Below are 17,612 nucleotides of genomic sequence, written 5' to 3' on the forward strand. Positions count from 1 at the left end.
ACGTTGTGGACGATTGTATGGTTACAAGAAAGAGGAATTGGAGGCAATTGACAAAGGAAAATCAAAGGTTTATTTTCATGGAGATATTTCTACTGAAATTGGTCATAATCAAAGGAAAGTTGTTATAGATTTCCTTGAGGTTTTGAGGTCTATTTTCAGATGTGTTGATGTAAAGTGCACTCCAATTGAAATTAATGAACAATTCCCAAATCAATATGCTTTTTGTTTACCATCATTCACCATAGGAATAGTTCAGGATTTAGGTGTTTGTTCAATGATTATTGTTTGAGTCAGGCTGCAGCTAAGCAAGACCTAGATAGAAAAGCTGTTGATAATCTCATTGATATGTGTAATCTTGAAATAGTGGATGCTAATTATAGGGCAACAACATGTAGGTTTGATACTTTGTTATGTGTACTGGAGAGGGAAAGTTATTTAAGTGCAAAGGAACGTGTGTTGGGCGTTAAAGAGCAGCTGGAACCTTCTTCAAGTCTTGTAGAGCAGGATTGCGTGGTTCTTGTTGGAGAGGATTTCCAAGCTTCAATTCCTAATCCACCTGTCATAGCTTTCAACAAGATTGAACTTAAGTCTCAAGTTGCAGAATCATTTGCTATTTCTGATTCTAGCATTGCAGAAATTCTAAAGGGAGCAGACTTAGAAGATTTACATGGACGTTTTAAGCGTGTCAGGCTTTTAAAGGATTAGATGTTTTAGGTTTAGCTTGGAGTCGAAGGAGTGTTAACTACTCACTGTTTGGTCTTTTGCTGGTGAATGCTTCAACTAGGATAGTTTTGTGTTAGAGCAAGAAATTGAAATTGTCTAGCTTTTGTATGTTGCACATGATAGTTTTTTGTGATGCTTGTGCATTAGACTCTCTAAAGTAAATATTTAGGTAGTAGTTTGTATTTAAAAACTTGGCTATGTGATGGTTGTAATAGATTATATATAATTAATGACATTGGAATTTTTGTGGTTTTTGCTCTAATCTTTTTGTTTTAAATTACTTGCTGTTTGTTATGTTGATTTATGCAGTTTTAAAGCTTATGGTATGTCTTGTTATGAAAATACAGGTTACTTAGATCACGAACTTTGTGTAGTAAAAAAATATATAAAACGCTTGCAAAGACAACGTATCGTGGAATTTGCAAAGAAAAACAGGACATGGGTGAGTTTTTTCATGTATATAACAAAATTTCAATTTAGGAAAGTTTCATTTATAGTGAAATGATATGAGGTTAATAGTTTACTAAATTAACCTTGATCACTAATTGTCTAGATCGATTATTACAAGCATCAACGACATCAGAGAAATACAAAAGTAAACGTCAAAGAGGGTTAGAAAGTGGATGTGATGAGGTAGAGGCTGGTAATGAGTCCAAGAAAAAATCAAGGAAAAAAAAATCAAGTGACAAGTAATTTTAGAACTCTTATTTGTAGTAAACATATTGTATATTCAATTGAATTGATGTGGAGATAATTGCTTATAAATTTGATGTTCATTATTAATAAGCACCTTCATCGACAAGAAGATACACCAATAGGCGCCTTATGGATTTGGAGAGAGGATGTAGTGATCGAATGCAAAGGTACTTAGAGGTTGAATACGTTGGTATTATAGAAAAGTTTATTAAATTTTGCTATGTTTTTGTTAATAATTTATGTTCTTAAACTAAAACTCAATTTGTGTTTTTGTAATTTTGTTTTAATGGTTACAAGAGCAATCTAATGAAAATTCTGCAAAAGCAAAAGGGAGCACAATTGAAGTGTCAAGTAATTAAAGTGTTATTCTTTGGGAATTTGTACATGTTTTTACATAAAAAAAATATATTAATGTAAAAAAAAAGTATTTTAAATTTCATTGATCACATTTTATACAGATGGTCTTGTTTCAAAAACTGGTGAAAAAGTTTTAGTTCAAGTTTTTGCATTACCTGCAGTTCAACTGACAGGTAATTTTAGTGGCTCACTGTTGATGTTGCAAAATTTATTTTATATTCAATTGAATTGATGTGGAGATAATTGCTTATAAATTTGATGTTCATTATTAATAAGCACCTTCATCGACAAGAAGATTCACCAAAGCCGCCTTATGGATTTGGATAGAGGATGTAGTGATCGAATGCAAAGGTACTTAGGGGTTGAATACTTTGGTGTTATAGAAAAGTTTATTAAATTTTGCTATGTTTTTGTTATTGAATTACGTTATTAAACTAAAACTCAATATGTGTTTTTGTATATTTTTTTTAAAGGTTACAGGAGCTATCTAACGAAAATACTGGAAAAGAAAGAGGGAGCATAATTGAAGTTTTAGGTAATTAAAGTGTCATTTTTTGGGAATTTCTACATGTTTTTACATAAAAAAATGTATTAATGTAAAAAAAAAGATATTTGAAATTTCATTGAATCACATTTTTTACGGATGGTCTTGATTCAAAAACTGGTAAAAGACTTTTAGTTCAGGTTTTTGCATTACCTGCAATTCAACCGACAGGTAATTTTAATGTCTCATTATTGATGTTGCAAATTTTATATACAACTGGTTTGGAGATTCTGGCTTTTGAAATTGATTTGATGTTTACTAATATAAACAACTTCCTCAGCAAAGGGTGACAAGAATAAACATCGTACAAATTTGGAGGGTGGATGTATTGTTGAAAAACAAAGGTTTTTAAAGACTTTATGGTATATTATTGATATTTTTTTTCATAGTTAGAATTTGACTGAATATGTGTTTTAAATACTGTCTTGAAGGTCAAAGGAACAATCTGATGCAAGTTTTCAGAATAAAGAAATCAGTGAAGTCCAAGCGATAAGTAATTTTTTTATTTTACTTTGTTGATATTGCAATTTTACACTAAATATTTGTATTTTAAAAACCTTGAAATGAACATTGTTCATATTTATCACAGGAGGATGTGTTTCTCTCATTGGAAAAAAATTCCTACTATGTCTTATCTACTTCCTGCACCTACTTACAGTCATAGGTGTATGGCTAAAAAATTTGCTTTTGAATCACTTCACTTATGTTGTGATGATGGAGAGATCAAGATTGCTGTTAATGAGTACCCTGCACTGCTTGTGTGGTTATTAACTTCTACAAATGAAGAAGCAAAACATTTTAGGAAGTATGTGCGATTGTATAATAATGTGTTCGCTTTCACTTCATTGGGCGGTGATCACAAAGCTGAAACAAAGAATGGAATCTATGTTTTTAAGTTACATGGACAAATCTATCACAATATTCCCAGTTTAGTTCCTGGAGAAAAAGGGCAACAATATATGCAATTGTACTTTTATGATGGACAACAGGAATTAGCTAATCGTGTAAAGTGTTTTTCTACATTAAGGGAAAATATTTTGTCTATGTTGATGGAGATTACAAATCTGAATCCGTATGCCAGGTTCTTTCGAAGTTTGAGGGAAGTTACAATTAGTGATTCAACACAGATTCTGTTGAATAAGACTACAGTTCCAGATCAGCGTGTTTATAATGCTCCAACTTCAGATGAGGTTGATGTTATTTGGGCAGAGAATACTTCTTCTAGTGATTCTGAAAGTCCACACATATTAGTCATTAGTGTAAATGATTCTCTTCATATGATCAAACACTATTATGGTTGCTATGATCCTTTACAGTATCCATTGCTATTTCCATATGGTGATTGTGGGTGGACTCAAGGTCTAAAGAAGATGTCTATGGGTGGAATACAGCAGTTACAGTCTCAGACAGATCCAGTTTCTTCTTGTAGTATACATACAACTGAAGAGTTGTTAGATGAAGAAGCTAGGCGTATGAGTTCATATCTTTTATTCTTATTAAAGTATTTGATTTTATATATGTCATATACATGCCTTTATTACTTATTTTTTTCCTTTTTTTTTCCAAATATCGATTTGTAGGTGCAAATGGAGGTTCATCCAAGGCAGATAAACATATTTCAGCTCGAGAATATTATGCATATAGACTTCAGTGTCGTTCGAGAAATTACTTGCTCAGAGCTGGAAGATGTTTTCAGCAATATATCGTTGAGATGTATGTCAAGGTAGAGAATACACGCTTAGATTTTTTTTCTGAAGAAACCAACTGACAATAAAAGCTGATCTTTATCAGGGACTTCTTGACACCATAGACTGTGCAGAAGAATGTGCAGCAAATGTTGGAAGACGAGTTATATTGCTTGCGACATTTATAGGTGGTCCTCGAGATTTGAAGAAGAGATATCTGAATACGATGTCATTAGTTCAGAGATTTGGCAAGCCTGATTTGTTCATAACTATGACATGCAATCCTAATTGGCCTGAAATTAAACAAGAACTTGCTATTGTAGAAGAAGCACAGAATAGGCCCAATATTGTCTCAAGAGTTTTTAGAGCAAAGGTACTTGCTTTAAAACACTAAATCAAGAAGAAAAAAAATATTTGGAGAGGTAGCTGTACTGATATATGTTATTGAATTCCAAAAAAGAGGTTTACATCATGCTCATTTTCTCAACATTCTGAAATCAGAATTCAAAATAAAGACTCTTGATGACTTTGATAAGTTTGTTTGTGCCGAAACTCCATCTTCTGAGAATGAATATTTAAGAGAAATTGTGATCAAGCATATGATGCATGGTCCATGTGGTCATCTTAATCCAGAATGCCCTTGTATGAAACATAAAGAACAACGTGGACGTTGTAAGTATGGTTATCCAAAGAAAAATTGTGAAGAAATAAAGAGTAATGGTGTTGGTTATCATATGTATCGAAGGAGAGCTACGTGTGATATTGTTAAAGTTCGGGGTGTTGAAATGGATAATTCATGGGTGATTCCATATAATCCATATCTTTTAGCATATTTCAATTGTCATCTAAATGTTGAAGTTTGTTCAACTATTGAAGTAGTGAAGTATCTGTATAAGTATGTTTATAAAGGACATGACAAGATATCTTTCAATATTGTGCAGACAAAAGATGGAGTTCCTGTGCATGATGAAATTAAACAGTATCAATCAGGCCGATGGGTTTCACCCTGCGAGGCTATGTGGCGCCTTTTTGGTTTTGATTTATATGAAATGTATCCTCCGGTTTTACCTCTTCCAATTCACTTGCCTAACTCTCAGCTGATACAAATGAGACCTCATGAAAATCTTACAGCAATTGTTTCAGATGATAAGCGTACTAGGACCTGTTTAACAGAGTTCTTTAAAATGAATTGTAAATTAGCTTTGGGAACAAGATGGCTATACAATGAATTTTCTGAGCATTATCGGTGGGATGCATAAGATAAGCTGTGGTATAAAAGAAAGAATAAGAAAATTCAGGTTGGAAGGTTAGTATTTGTTGGACCTTCTGAAGGTGAAAGATACTATTTACGATTACTGCTTCACAATGTCAGGAGTCCAAAGTCGTTTCAAGATCTACGAATAGTCAATGGTTATGTGTATGACACTTTTGAGCAGGTAGCACTGAAGTTGGGATTAATGGAAGATGACGATGCAGTTGAGTTGTGTTTAACTGAAGGATGTGCCATTCAGATGCCTCATGTTATTCGAAAATTGCTTGCTACATTTCTTATTTTTTGTCAGCCTAGCAATCCTTTGTCTTTGTGGTTGAAATATTATGATTCATTTTCAAAGGATTTCCGACATAAACATCCTACAGATGCTGGAAGGGTGAAACAGCTAACCATAAGATCAGTTGAGCAGTTTGTTGAGTCAATGGGAAGTACGTTAAAAGCATTTGGATTACATAATTTAGTATAAGTTGATGATGATTTAATACGTGTAACCAAAGACATAGAAGATGCAATGAATTCAGCGATACCACGAGAATGTCTAGAATGTAAAGATAAGTTAAATCAGGCTCAACGAGTTGCATTTGATGTCATTATGAATCATGTTATAAAGGGAACGCCTGACGCTTTTTTCATAGACGGTCCTGGTGGAACATGGAAAACTTTTTTTATATAATGCTCTATATGCAGAAATCAGATCAATGAATAATATTGTTTTACCAACAGCCACTTCAGGTATTGCTGCAGCCAATATTCCTTCAGGTAGAGCTGCACATTCACGATTTAAAATCCCTTTAGATCCTTTAGGATCTCTTGCTTGTAATGTTCCTAAGCAGGGAAGTCTAGCTAAACTTATAAGGGAAACAATGTTGATTATTTGGGATGAAGCTTCTATGGCTAAAAAGGAGAATATCGAATCCCTTGACTCACTACTCAGAGATATTTGTAGTTCAAGTGAATTATTTGGAGGCAAAATAGTAGTTTTTGGTGGGGATTTTAGACAAGTTCTTCTTGTTGTTCCACGCAAAACACAGCGAGAGGCAATTACTGCGAGTTTAGTCACTTCTGCTCTATGGCCACAGCTGCTGAAGTTCAGGCTTACTGAAAACTTAAGAGCTAAAGATGATCCTACGAAAGCCGCTTTTTTGTTGGCACTGGGAAATGGTGAATTGCAAAACACCGAAGATGCATTTGTTGAGCTGCCACCGGAAATTGTTAAATCATGTTATAATAGAGAAGCTGATAATATACATCTAACAGTTGTAGCATTTCCAGAAATGGATATGCTTCCATTCAGCTCAGATATTTTTACTACAAGAGCTATTCTGACACCGATGAATGAGGATGTTGATGTTATTAATTCAAGCTTAATTTGCGAATTCCCAGGTGAATTAGTAATATATAAAATCTATGATACAATGATTGATGAATATTTTGCCGTATATCTACTGAATTTCTAAACAAGCTTTGTCCTGGTGGTATGAGTCCTCATATGCTAGAGCTGAAAGTAAATAGTCCTGTTATTCTGTTAAGAAACATTCTGCCATCATCTGGTTTGTGTAATGGAACAAGACTAATATGTAAACAATTTTTTCGTAATCTCATCGAGTGTGTTATTGCTGTTGGATTTAATAAGGGTCAGCATGTGTTAATTCCGAGAATATCCTTACGCCCATCAGACTCAACAGGCTATCCTTTTCAATTTCAGAGGAAACAGTTTCTTTTGAAACTTAGCTTTGCAATGACGATCAATAAAGCTCAAGGACAGACACTTAGTCAAATTGTGGTTTTTCTACCACGATCGTGTTTTTCACATGGACATTTATATGTTCGCTCTCTAGAGCTCGAAAATCAGCTAATGTCAGTGTAATAACTAAAGCCAATACTAAGCAACAAGATGCAACAAAGGTGAAAAATATAATATCTTATGATATTCTTCGTTTGGCAGGAATCATTTAGCAGAATCAAAGGGTAAGTTATCATCATTTTTTCATACATAATAGTTAGGAGATCGTGTATATTTTTTTAAAAACCATTTGTGAGATTATTTTAATTTATATATAACTTCTAATTGTTTTCCCATATGTTTGCAATAATGTAACAGCTTGGAATTCAGCCTAAGTAGTTTATTTTTGGGTTATTTTTCAGCTAATCTCATGTACATATAGATTGAAAAAATCAAGAATAATGCCACATATTATAATGTAAGTGAAAATAGTGGAAAATTAGATATGTTAATTTTATTTTCATTATCAAGGAGAATAAAAGGGAAATTTTTTTAAAAAAAAAGGCAAGAAAAAGGAGGAGACAAGAACACTATTACATGCTGAGATAGCTATGCATGCTTGCAATTTTCTTTTAGATTGGAAAGGGGATGGAAGTTTCTGTAAGATTAATGCCACATATTATAATGTAAATGTAAATAGTTGAAAATTAGATATGTTAATCTTATTTTCATGATCAAGGGAAAAGGGAAAAAAAAAATTTTAAAAAAAAGAAAAAAGGAGGAAACAAGAACACTATTACATGCTGAGAGAGTTATACATGCATGCAATTTTCTTTTAGGTTAGAAAGGGGATGGAAGTTTCCCACATCAACTTGTGCATGCATTCTTTTTTCACTTAATTTTCCACTATATAAGCAATGTATAACATCATTTACATTCTCTAAAAAAAACCTCTATATTTAAACTTATGCTATACATATCAAAAAATATCAAATACAAAAACAATTGGTTAAGTTGTACCAGGTTCAACACACAACAATCAATTATTGGCTACTTCATAGGTATGATCAATTTAATTTTCATGTTTACACCAAAAAATCTGTTTTTTTACTTCATGAATTTAGATAGATTTGCATGTGTTGTTATTTTTCATTATATGAACTCTGAATTTTCTCTGTTATAAACATTCTGCATGCTAATAATTACTAATTAAATTTGCAAACCATCTGTTTTAAACATGCAGTATGAAACTTTTATTTTTAAATCATAACATGCTTCAAAAATTTTACAGATTTTGCATTATAAGTAATACATTCTGAATACCTACAAGTACATGCATAGTTTTCTTACCTTTATGCCTTATAAACAATAATTTAAGGAATGCAAACTGATTTATAAATCATAGACATCAGATATTGTACAATAAGAGCAATGATGAATTGATGATATTTTCATGTCTAACATTTTGTATGCACAACAATTGTTTATTTAATTTTGCAAAACATACACTTAAGACATACAATGTAATACTCATACATTTAAAATATACATAATACACAAAAAAAAAAAGTAAAAAACTACAGAATTATAAATGTATTTTGAACCTGTACATATTGCATGCATTATTATATTTGTTTTCTTCTTCTTGAACATCAAGTTAAGGCATATAGAATGATTTTAAAATCATCTACATTAGATATTTTGCAATTAAAATCAAAAGACTTATGATATTTATATTTCAAACATTTTTCATGCATAAAGATTGTTAATTTAAATTCAGATTTCATCCACTTAAGGCATGCAATATGAGACATGTTTGTAGTTTCTAAATATATTTACTTTGATCATGTTATTTCAAAATTGTTACACACAGAACGGTTTCATGGCGCCACATCGAAAATTCCTAGATGAAATTGATACTACTACAAAAAATTTTAAGGTCAAAGTAAGAGTTGTAGAAAAAGGTCGTCCACAGACATTAGAAAAAAAAACACGATATCAGTGTATATTTTTAAATGTTGACAAGGTATATCAATTTTATTGTACAAAAATTTTCAAACTCAATACTCATTTTGCACAAGTTAATGAAAACACTGAAAAAATGAACATTTTCCTGCTTTTTACAGAAGAACAGAATGAAGATGACACTTTTTGGTGACCAAATTCAAGCATACTGGGATGTTATTAGTTTCAGAGGAAATTATGAAATTGCTGTTGTTGTTGACGTGGGGTGAACTAGGTCGTTGGACTAATCCTCCCTAAGACAAACAAAAGTTATAAACACTTAACTAACCTAAATACAAGTATAGAGGTAAGTCAAGGGTCAAACCCAAAGGAACGGTAATGTCTAAGTGCTTCCAATTATGTGCCTAAGCTAGGTCGAAGTCTAAGGATAAAAAAGGACACTAACAACTACTAAGACAAAGAAACCAAACAAATAAAGTGCTAGGGACTAGGATTAACAAGTATCATGACAATTAGGAAATTTTGACAATTACCACCTTATGTTATGTCCATTTTAGCAATTACCTCCTTCTATTTTTTTTTTTGAAAATTACCACCTTCTATTTTCAAAAACATCAAAAGTTACCACCTTCTTGACTCCCAACTACCACATGATGTCATTATGGGCTCATTCTTTCCTTTTCCTCCCTATTTCCCTCACATTTCTCATTCCTAACTCGATTCTCATCCCCCCCTTTCACTTTTTCCCCCCAAACAATCAAAAACACTTCAATTCACTCCTCCAAATCAAAATTGACAAACAATTATTGGTGGTTTGGGGGGAAAAAAGTGAAAGGGGAGATGAGAATCCGCATAGGAATGAGAAATGTGAGGGAAATAGGGAGGGAAGGGAAAGAATGGGCCCAAAATGACGTCATGTGGTAGTTGGGGGGCAAGAAGGTGGTAACTTTTTATGTTTTTGAAAATAGAAGGTGGTAATTTTCAAAAAAATAAATAGAAGGTGGTAATTGCTAAAATGGACATAACAGAAGGTGGTAACTGTCAAAATTTCTTGACAATTATACCAACCCGGAAACATGCGCAAACCAACAGTTGTGAAGACCAACAATAAGCTCAACCAAAAGAGCATATCAAGCTATTTTCCTAGAGGTCTAACTAGCGTCAACTACGATAAACTCTAGCTAAGAACGTCACAAGACACCTCAATCGTGTAAATGCAAGCCACAAATCAATTGTCCGTATCAATGTGAACCTACAATTCAATCTAACATAATTCTCAAGGCCTAATCGAATTACACACATGCAAGTTTCCATTAATCACTTTAATCTCAACCATCAATCAACACAATTTCCTCAATTGAGCACAATCAATCAATCATACAAGCTTCACCCTATACCTCGCCAAACAACTACTCAAACATCATCATCTATCAACAAACCACTAAAGAAATAAGAATCAACAAATTATGAAGAACAATTACACTAATCAAAGATCAAATATCAATATCAAACCAAACAAACATGAATTAACTAAGCAAAGCAATAAAATGAGATTAAGTTAGAATTCCTCATTGATTGATTTGATGATCTTCAATACAATTGTCACCTTCAATCTTCAATCACTCAAATCACCATTGAAATTCGTCACTTTCTCTCTCTAAAATCTACTCCTAAAACTAAACCTAAAAACTAGAGAAAGAAGCTCTCAACTAAGCTAAGGAAATAAGATCTAATTGTAATTCTAATTCTACTTGTTTCCCTCTCTACCCAAAAATGGGTATTTATAAATACAAAGATTAAAAGAAAATACAATAGAAAAGAAAATAAAAGAAAAGGAAAAGAAAAAAAAAAGAAAAAAAATAAAATAAGAAAAGAAAATGGAAAAGAAAACTAAGAAATAAAAAAGAAATAAAACAATGAAAAATCCAAAGAAAAACGGCTCCTATGAGTCGGTTTTAGCTGCTCCAACAAAGGGAATTATCCCCTGCTTCTCACGCACCCTCAAATCATCATCAACAAGGTCCGATCAACAAAATTCATTAAGATCAACGGCCGAAAGTAAATCCCCTGCCATGCACCTCCCTCAAACCCACAAACGCGCGACCGCAAAGGAAGCAAGCGCGGCCGCGAAGGTTGCGAGCGTGGCCGCGTTGAGTGAGGTCTGAATTGAGTGCATTTGCGGTGGCTGCTACTTGGTGTTGCTGCCGGAAATCGCTGCTAATTATGGTGGTGAATGCGGGGAAGGAGATGAGCAGGGGCAGCAATTGCGGAGGAATAGGGAGCTGAATTGGGGGCGCAATTGTTGCGGGATAAGGGTGGTGCTGGTCGTTTGTTAGGGGGAAAAAGGGGGCTACTTTGTCGCTGTGTTTTGCGGAGGTATAAGGTGGCGTTGGTGGCTGATTTTTGCGGCTTGTGGCTGGAGATTGTTGCGGGACTAGTGACATTAGTTGCGGCTGAGCAGGGGGTTGCTTTATGAGATGTAAAGGCTGCCGGAAAACAGGGGAAAGTTGGTGCGAATGGTGGTGGTGTGAAATTGGTGGAAGATTGGTGTTGTGGGGAGGTGTTGTTGGAGTTGTTGCTGCTGTTGTTTGGTTGGAGTTGGGTAACAGGGGAAGCAAGGAAAGGAGCTTTGGATTGAGTAGTCGTTGGGCGCGAGCATCACCCTCGTAGCATGATCTTGATGAACACTAAAGTATGCAGTAGTGTAGACACCCATTTGTGTCTCCCCAAAACCAAACCCGGTGATGAGTACCTTTCATGTCGAATCATAATCGAATAAAGTGAAAGTGTGGAAATTTTAGTGTTGCGGATAGTTTTAATTTCTTTTCTCTTCTCTCTGTTTTTGAAAACTTATTTTAAGAAAACAGTCAATCCAGTTTGGTTGGTCCATGATATGGGTTCAATAGTAGTGTATTTGGATGGGGCTTGACAAGAGCTTTCCAACGATATATTATAAGCCCAATCCCGATGAATATTGAGGAAGTTATAGCCAATTTACTGAACTGGGCCCGGTTTGAGCCTTATATGCGGCCCAATGATCTAGGGGAGGGCCTAATATAGATTTATCATTCCTAATGAAATTAGGAATGGTTTTAGTCTTCTAGATTCTTCTAGAAGTTTCTTTTCATTACTAATTCAGTTAGCATTGATAAATTGACTTTTGTTGACTTTTCAGAGTTTTAATTAGAATCAAAGAACATATTTTGAGGAAAATACGATTTTATCCTCCTGTACGGCAATTTCTATCTGATTTTAAGAAAACGCGTGAATTTCCAGATCAGCGCCAAACGCCAGCTGTAGCGCCTGACGCTACGATTGGTGCCTGGCGCTAGCATTGGCGCCTGGCGCTAATGTTGGCTTCTAGCGCCAATAGCCAGCGTTGGCGCTAATCAGATTTTATCTGCGCTAGAACTCTGTTTTGATATTTTATCTTTTTGGCTGATTTTCTCTATAAATAACTTATTAAAAACTCCGTTTTCGATAACCAGTTTTCATCTACAATAATCAGTTTTCATCCACATTCATCTACGATCTACCATTACTCTCTTTCTCTCTCTTTTCTAAACTAGCTTTTCTCAAATACAAAATTCCGCATTCATTAGATCTAGATACACCTAGCCATATTCGAAGTTGCCTTCGCCCTAGACGTGAAAGGTTTTAATTTCTGAGGGTTTGGTCCCAAATCTCTCTTTCTATTATTTAATTTAATTGTTATTTGTTTATTATTTTCCTTGAAGTTACTAACGCGTGTATTTTGTTATTAGAAAGAGGTGCGAGGCATCCAAGTAAGTGCTTTAATGGTTTTTATTGATGTTAATATTATATAGAAATCATGCTTAAGTTATTATGATTCCTGGTATCATGTCTAGGGTAATTTTAATACCAAGTATGATTAAAAGTATGATGTTTCCTATGTTCTTCCTAATATTTATGATCGTTAGTATCATGTTAGGGCTAAATATATGATTTTTATTGTTTAGTGACATGCTAGAGTTTGTTATTAATCTTGTTAGTATCATGCCTAGGATCTTGCTATTATTATGCTTTAACATGATTATGATAAATATAATTATTATTATTATTTTTATTGTTATTATGTTGCTTGATATATTTATTGATATTGCTTGATCACACTTTTTATGCATGTTTGAAGGGAATTGGTACTTGTAATCACGCTTATATAAGATATTAATAATCTTATTTAGGGTTAATTTGATTATTATTCAAGTGATCGCCAATAATAGATTTATTTGTGCATTAATATTCAACCAACATAGATAAACAGGTTTAGGGTAATCCTATTGATTGCATGTTAGTCAACAAGCGCACATGAATACGATCAGAATAAACTAGAGGCCTATTATTAGGGTTGGTTCAATGTCTTTTAGGTTGGATTTGTACCTTCATCCCCGAACCCTTATTTGGTTCAAGACCTTATGGAGTTGACGATCTCTTGGATCGTTAAGGGGTGTAACCTTCACCCTTTGAACGGTTTACAAGTTCCTAAAACTTTTTGGCGACTCTTTTGCTCTATCTTCTTTCCCTTTGGACGCCACCGTACTTTAGTGTATGATCACAGTGGGGTTCAAGCTAGGGTTAACGCTTGAAATATTCCCTACAAGTAGCAAAATACCTTTTTAGTGGGTTCAAGACTATCCGGTTTGCATGCGCAACTTGAGAGCGCAAGGACTTGAACTTGGAACAACCACCTACAAATCACAATTAAAACCAAGGAAGAAAATCTAGTAAAATAAAACTTAAACCAACAAATAAAATTAAAAGAAATAAAATGAAAATGACAATAATAAAAGAAAGAAAATATAATAAAATGAAAAGAAAATAAAAGAAAGAAAATGAAATGAAAATGAAAATGAAATAAAATAAACTAAAATAAAATAAAACTAAATCTATAAAATCTAAAATAAAGGAAAAGCAACTAAAATAACGAAAATAGAACAAATAAAGGAGAAAATACTAGAAAAACCATGAAAATGCACAAAAGCCGTAAAATACGAGAAGAAAGGTAAAATAGAGAGAGAAAGCATAAAACAAAACATTTATTGAGCAAGAATGCTATGAAAACAGGATAAAAACGACCTAAATTCTCATCAAATCACTACGTGAAAAAACGAATTTGGCACCGGTTCAAACCCGGCCTAAGGCACCGACTTGAACCGGTGCCAATGTGGAGGGTGCCAAAAACCCAATTTCTAGCACCGGTTCAAAACCGGTGCCATAAGGTCAAATAGGCACCGGTTAACCGGTGCCATAACTTCTCTTTTTTTTTTTTGGGAATTAAAGTCAATTGGTACCGGTTAACCGGTGCCAATTCATGTATTTTTTTTTAATTTTTTTTAGTTTGCTTTATCCACATACACACATAATATTTTATCCACTTAAATGAAATAAATATTAATCAAAATTGATCATAAAATAAGAAATATAATCAGAAACATATAACAAGCTTGAATACGAAATATATTGATGATTAAATTGTTATTTTACAATACAAAAAAATAAAATAAATTACAACATCAAAATCCAGGAAAAAAAAAAATTATAACATTGAAGAAAAAAAAAATTACACATCGAAGAAAAAAAAAATTACAACATTGAAATCAAAATTCCAAAATCAACAGCTTGATTCTTCACTTGCATCAATTAAAACACCGACATTAATAAAAACTCACTGTAAACTAAAATTACGAAAATTAAGATTCAAATCCAGAAAAAAATAGAAATTCAAACCCAGAAAAAAAATTAAGATTCAAACCCTGAAAAAAAAATTAAGATCAAACCCAGAAAAAAAAATTGAAATCGCAAAAAAATTAAATCGAAAAATACCCAGAAATGGAAATAAATTGAAATCGAAAAAAATTTGAAATCGAAAAAACCCAGATAAAAAATAAAAATTAAAAAAAACCTAGAAATCGAAAAACAAAAAAACAAAATCGAAAACAAAATATATTAAAATCGAATAAACAAAAACAAAAATCGAAAAAAATTCAAAATCAAACATAAGAAAAAAAATGTTACAGAAATCAAAAAATAAAAAATCAAAATCGAAAACAAAATATATTAAAATCGAATAAACAAAAATCGAAAAAAAAATCAAAATTGAAAACGGAAAAAAAAATAACCCATAAATCGAAAAACAAAAAATCAAAATCGAAAACAAAATGTATTACAATCAAAATCGAAAACAAAATGTATTAAAATCAAAATCGAAAAAAATAAATCAAAATCAAACCGGTTCGTGGTGTTGCATGTGCTCGTGGTGGTCTCCATGGTGGTGTTCGTGGTGGTCTCCGTGGTGGTCTTCGTGGTGGGCTTTAAGGAGAAGGAGAAGGAGAAGGAGACGTGGTAGCGAAAGGGAAGGAGGAGGAGATGAGAAAGGGAAGGAGCATGAACAACCATTTGATCCCCATCAAAGTCTGCATTGAATCCTTTACAAACTAACGGATGCGTAATCTCAGCATTCAATGTGTATTTACAAACTGGTGAATGATGAGCGAAAGAGGAGGAGAGGAGAAGAGGAGAGAGAAAGAGAAGGAGAGAAGAGGAGGGAGAAGCAGCGAAATGAGTTTTAGGGTTTGGGGGGGTTTATATATGGGAGGGTTTTTTTTTATTATAATAATGCTAAACCGGTTTTTTTTTAATTAACGAGCGGTTCAATTGGCACCGGTTCAAACCGGTGCCCTTTTTTAGTTTTTGGCACTGGTTTGGTCTGAACCGGTGCCTTTTATATTTGTGTAAAATGGCGTCCAAATTTGGGCCGGTTTAGGGCATCGGTTTGGCCTGAACTGGTGCCTTTATGGGGGTGCCTTATTGTATTTTTCTACTAGTGAATGGGTGCCATTTATGACACCCATCAAATGCCCCCAAGCTTATCTTTTGCTCGTCCTCGAGCAAAACAAAACCAAGGGAGTGAAAATGACGAGCTTATTCAAACGAACAAAAGAAGAGACGAGATGAGAATATACACTAACTCACTCTCGTAGGAATCACGGTCAATTTTAGCAACTAAAGACAAGACATTTAAACCCCTACCGCCCTAGAGGACGAGTGATGCTCTCGTAAGGGTTTCCTAAGAGCTTAACACATAACTCTCGTAATAATACAAACAAGGCAAAGCATGAAAAACAAGTCAAAAAGAAAGCAAAACAAACAAATGTTCATGAAAGGACTTTTCGAAATGTACAAGCACAAGTGAATGCAATTCTTTCTAAACAAGTAAGGGAGTGCACGTTCCAAGATACCAAGGTTGATTGAAACATAAATATGCTAAGCATAGGAACTAGCTTTCACAATCCACTTTCATCCCAAACGATCTTACCACGTTCTTCCTAATAGTCTCATATCAACCTCTAGTGAGCATCCCAATGATTTCTCGAAGGAATCGAAAAAAGAGAATTTTTAGGCTACTCGACATCTTAACTATGCATCCCTTCTCCTTAGGCTAAAACTCACATTTCTCTCCACCGATGAATGACTCAACCACTTAGGTCAAAAGGGCTTTCCCAAAGGTTGTAATGCAAGGGCGAGAAAGGGTGTAGGTTGGCTAAAAATTTGAAATTGGTGGTTTTAATAATCAATGAAGCAAAAGAATGGCCAATTCTTAGGATCACAATCAAGTAGTCACCAAACCAAACAAAAATACGTACACCTTATACCCCCAAGCTTATTCAAAGCTATAAACCACAAACATATACACAAAAAGCGTGAGAACGCTTCCCCCAAGCTTAAATGGAGCATTGTTCTCAATGCTCAAAAAGGAGGAATACTCACATCAAAATATTTTTGAATTTTTCATTTTTCACGTTTTTTTTTCTTTTTTGCTTTTCAATAGTGCTTTGTTCTCGCCTCTTTTAACTTTGGACGACTTTTTCAACTTTGCACTTGTTATGTCCATGCCTTTTTTTAACTTTGGACGGCTTTTTCATTCATTCACTTGCCATTATTCACAAAATATACAAAAAACACGATCTTGCTTTCATTTTGAACTAATATCCACACTAACATACCACAAACTCCAAAACATGACCATTTGCTTTACAAAAACCAAAAATGGAACAAAAAGAAACAATAGGCTCAAGAATCTAAAGATGTGGCTTGAAAAGAAGGGAAAAGGCTCAAATGGTTAGCAAGTAGGCAAATGTAAACCCAAAAAGACAAAAATAAAGAAAACTATCCTAGAAAAACAAAGATTACCACCCCGAAAAGATGCCTTTGTCCTCCCTAAATGGTTCGGTCTCGGTCTTACAAAATATGATTTAAGATTCTAGATTAGGTTTGCAATAGTCAAGGATCCATGCCGCTCATGCAAATATATGATGAAGGCTTGAAAAACAATGAACCTCACATGGATGTAGCAAAAACTCACTATTGGTGTCAAATCGACTATAGGAAGCAACTACCAAACATGTCACATACAAGTAGAATCCGACTTCATGGTCCCACTAGTTCTAACCAACTACCTTAGCATGCTTTATCCTAGAATCAACCAAGCATACTCTCAAACCGTGCACACCGTTACCATTTAAGAAGAATAGCATTCAAATATACAAGTCCAAATGTTATTATGTCCAAAGTAAGAACAAAACAAAACACATTGCAAATTTGCCTTGATAGAAACAAAAATCTTTT

General features: G+C 33.7%; 1 protein-coding gene across 1 annotated transcript in view; it reads left to right on the forward strand.

Annotated features, from left to right (window-relative positions):
• The first annotated feature begins 1,161 nt into the window (after window positions 1-1,161).
• The window catches only part of LOC110686798, a 32,314-nt gene continuing 15,863 nt past the window's right edge, over window positions 1,162-17,612 (forward strand). The window contains exons 1-11 of the mRNA XM_021863387.1: window positions 1,162-1,165; window positions 1,277-1,366; window positions 1,717-1,770; window positions 1,878-1,949; window positions 2,601-2,682; window positions 2,910-3,790; window positions 3,901-4,043; window positions 4,112-4,378; window positions 4,521-5,251; window positions 5,378-5,706; window positions 5,966-6,661. Of these exons, the coding sequence (XP_021719079.1) occupies window positions 1,162-1,165; window positions 1,277-1,366; window positions 1,717-1,770; window positions 1,878-1,949; window positions 2,601-2,682; window positions 2,910-3,790; window positions 3,901-4,043; window positions 4,112-4,378; window positions 4,521-5,251; window positions 5,378-5,706; window positions 5,966-6,661 (3,349 nt within the window). The remainder of the gene's footprint in view (window positions 1,166-1,276; window positions 1,367-1,716; window positions 1,771-1,877; window positions 1,950-2,600; window positions 2,683-2,909; window positions 3,791-3,900; window positions 4,044-4,111; window positions 4,379-4,520; window positions 5,252-5,377; window positions 5,707-5,965; window positions 6,662-17,612) is intronic.

Source organism: Chenopodium quinoa, unplaced genomic scaffold (assembly GCF_001683475.1).
Source record: "Chenopodium quinoa cultivar QQ74 unplaced genomic scaffold, ASM168347v1, whole genome shotgun sequence".
Lineage (NCBI taxonomy): Eukaryota > Viridiplantae > Streptophyta > Magnoliopsida > Caryophyllales > Amaranthaceae > Chenopodium > Chenopodium quinoa.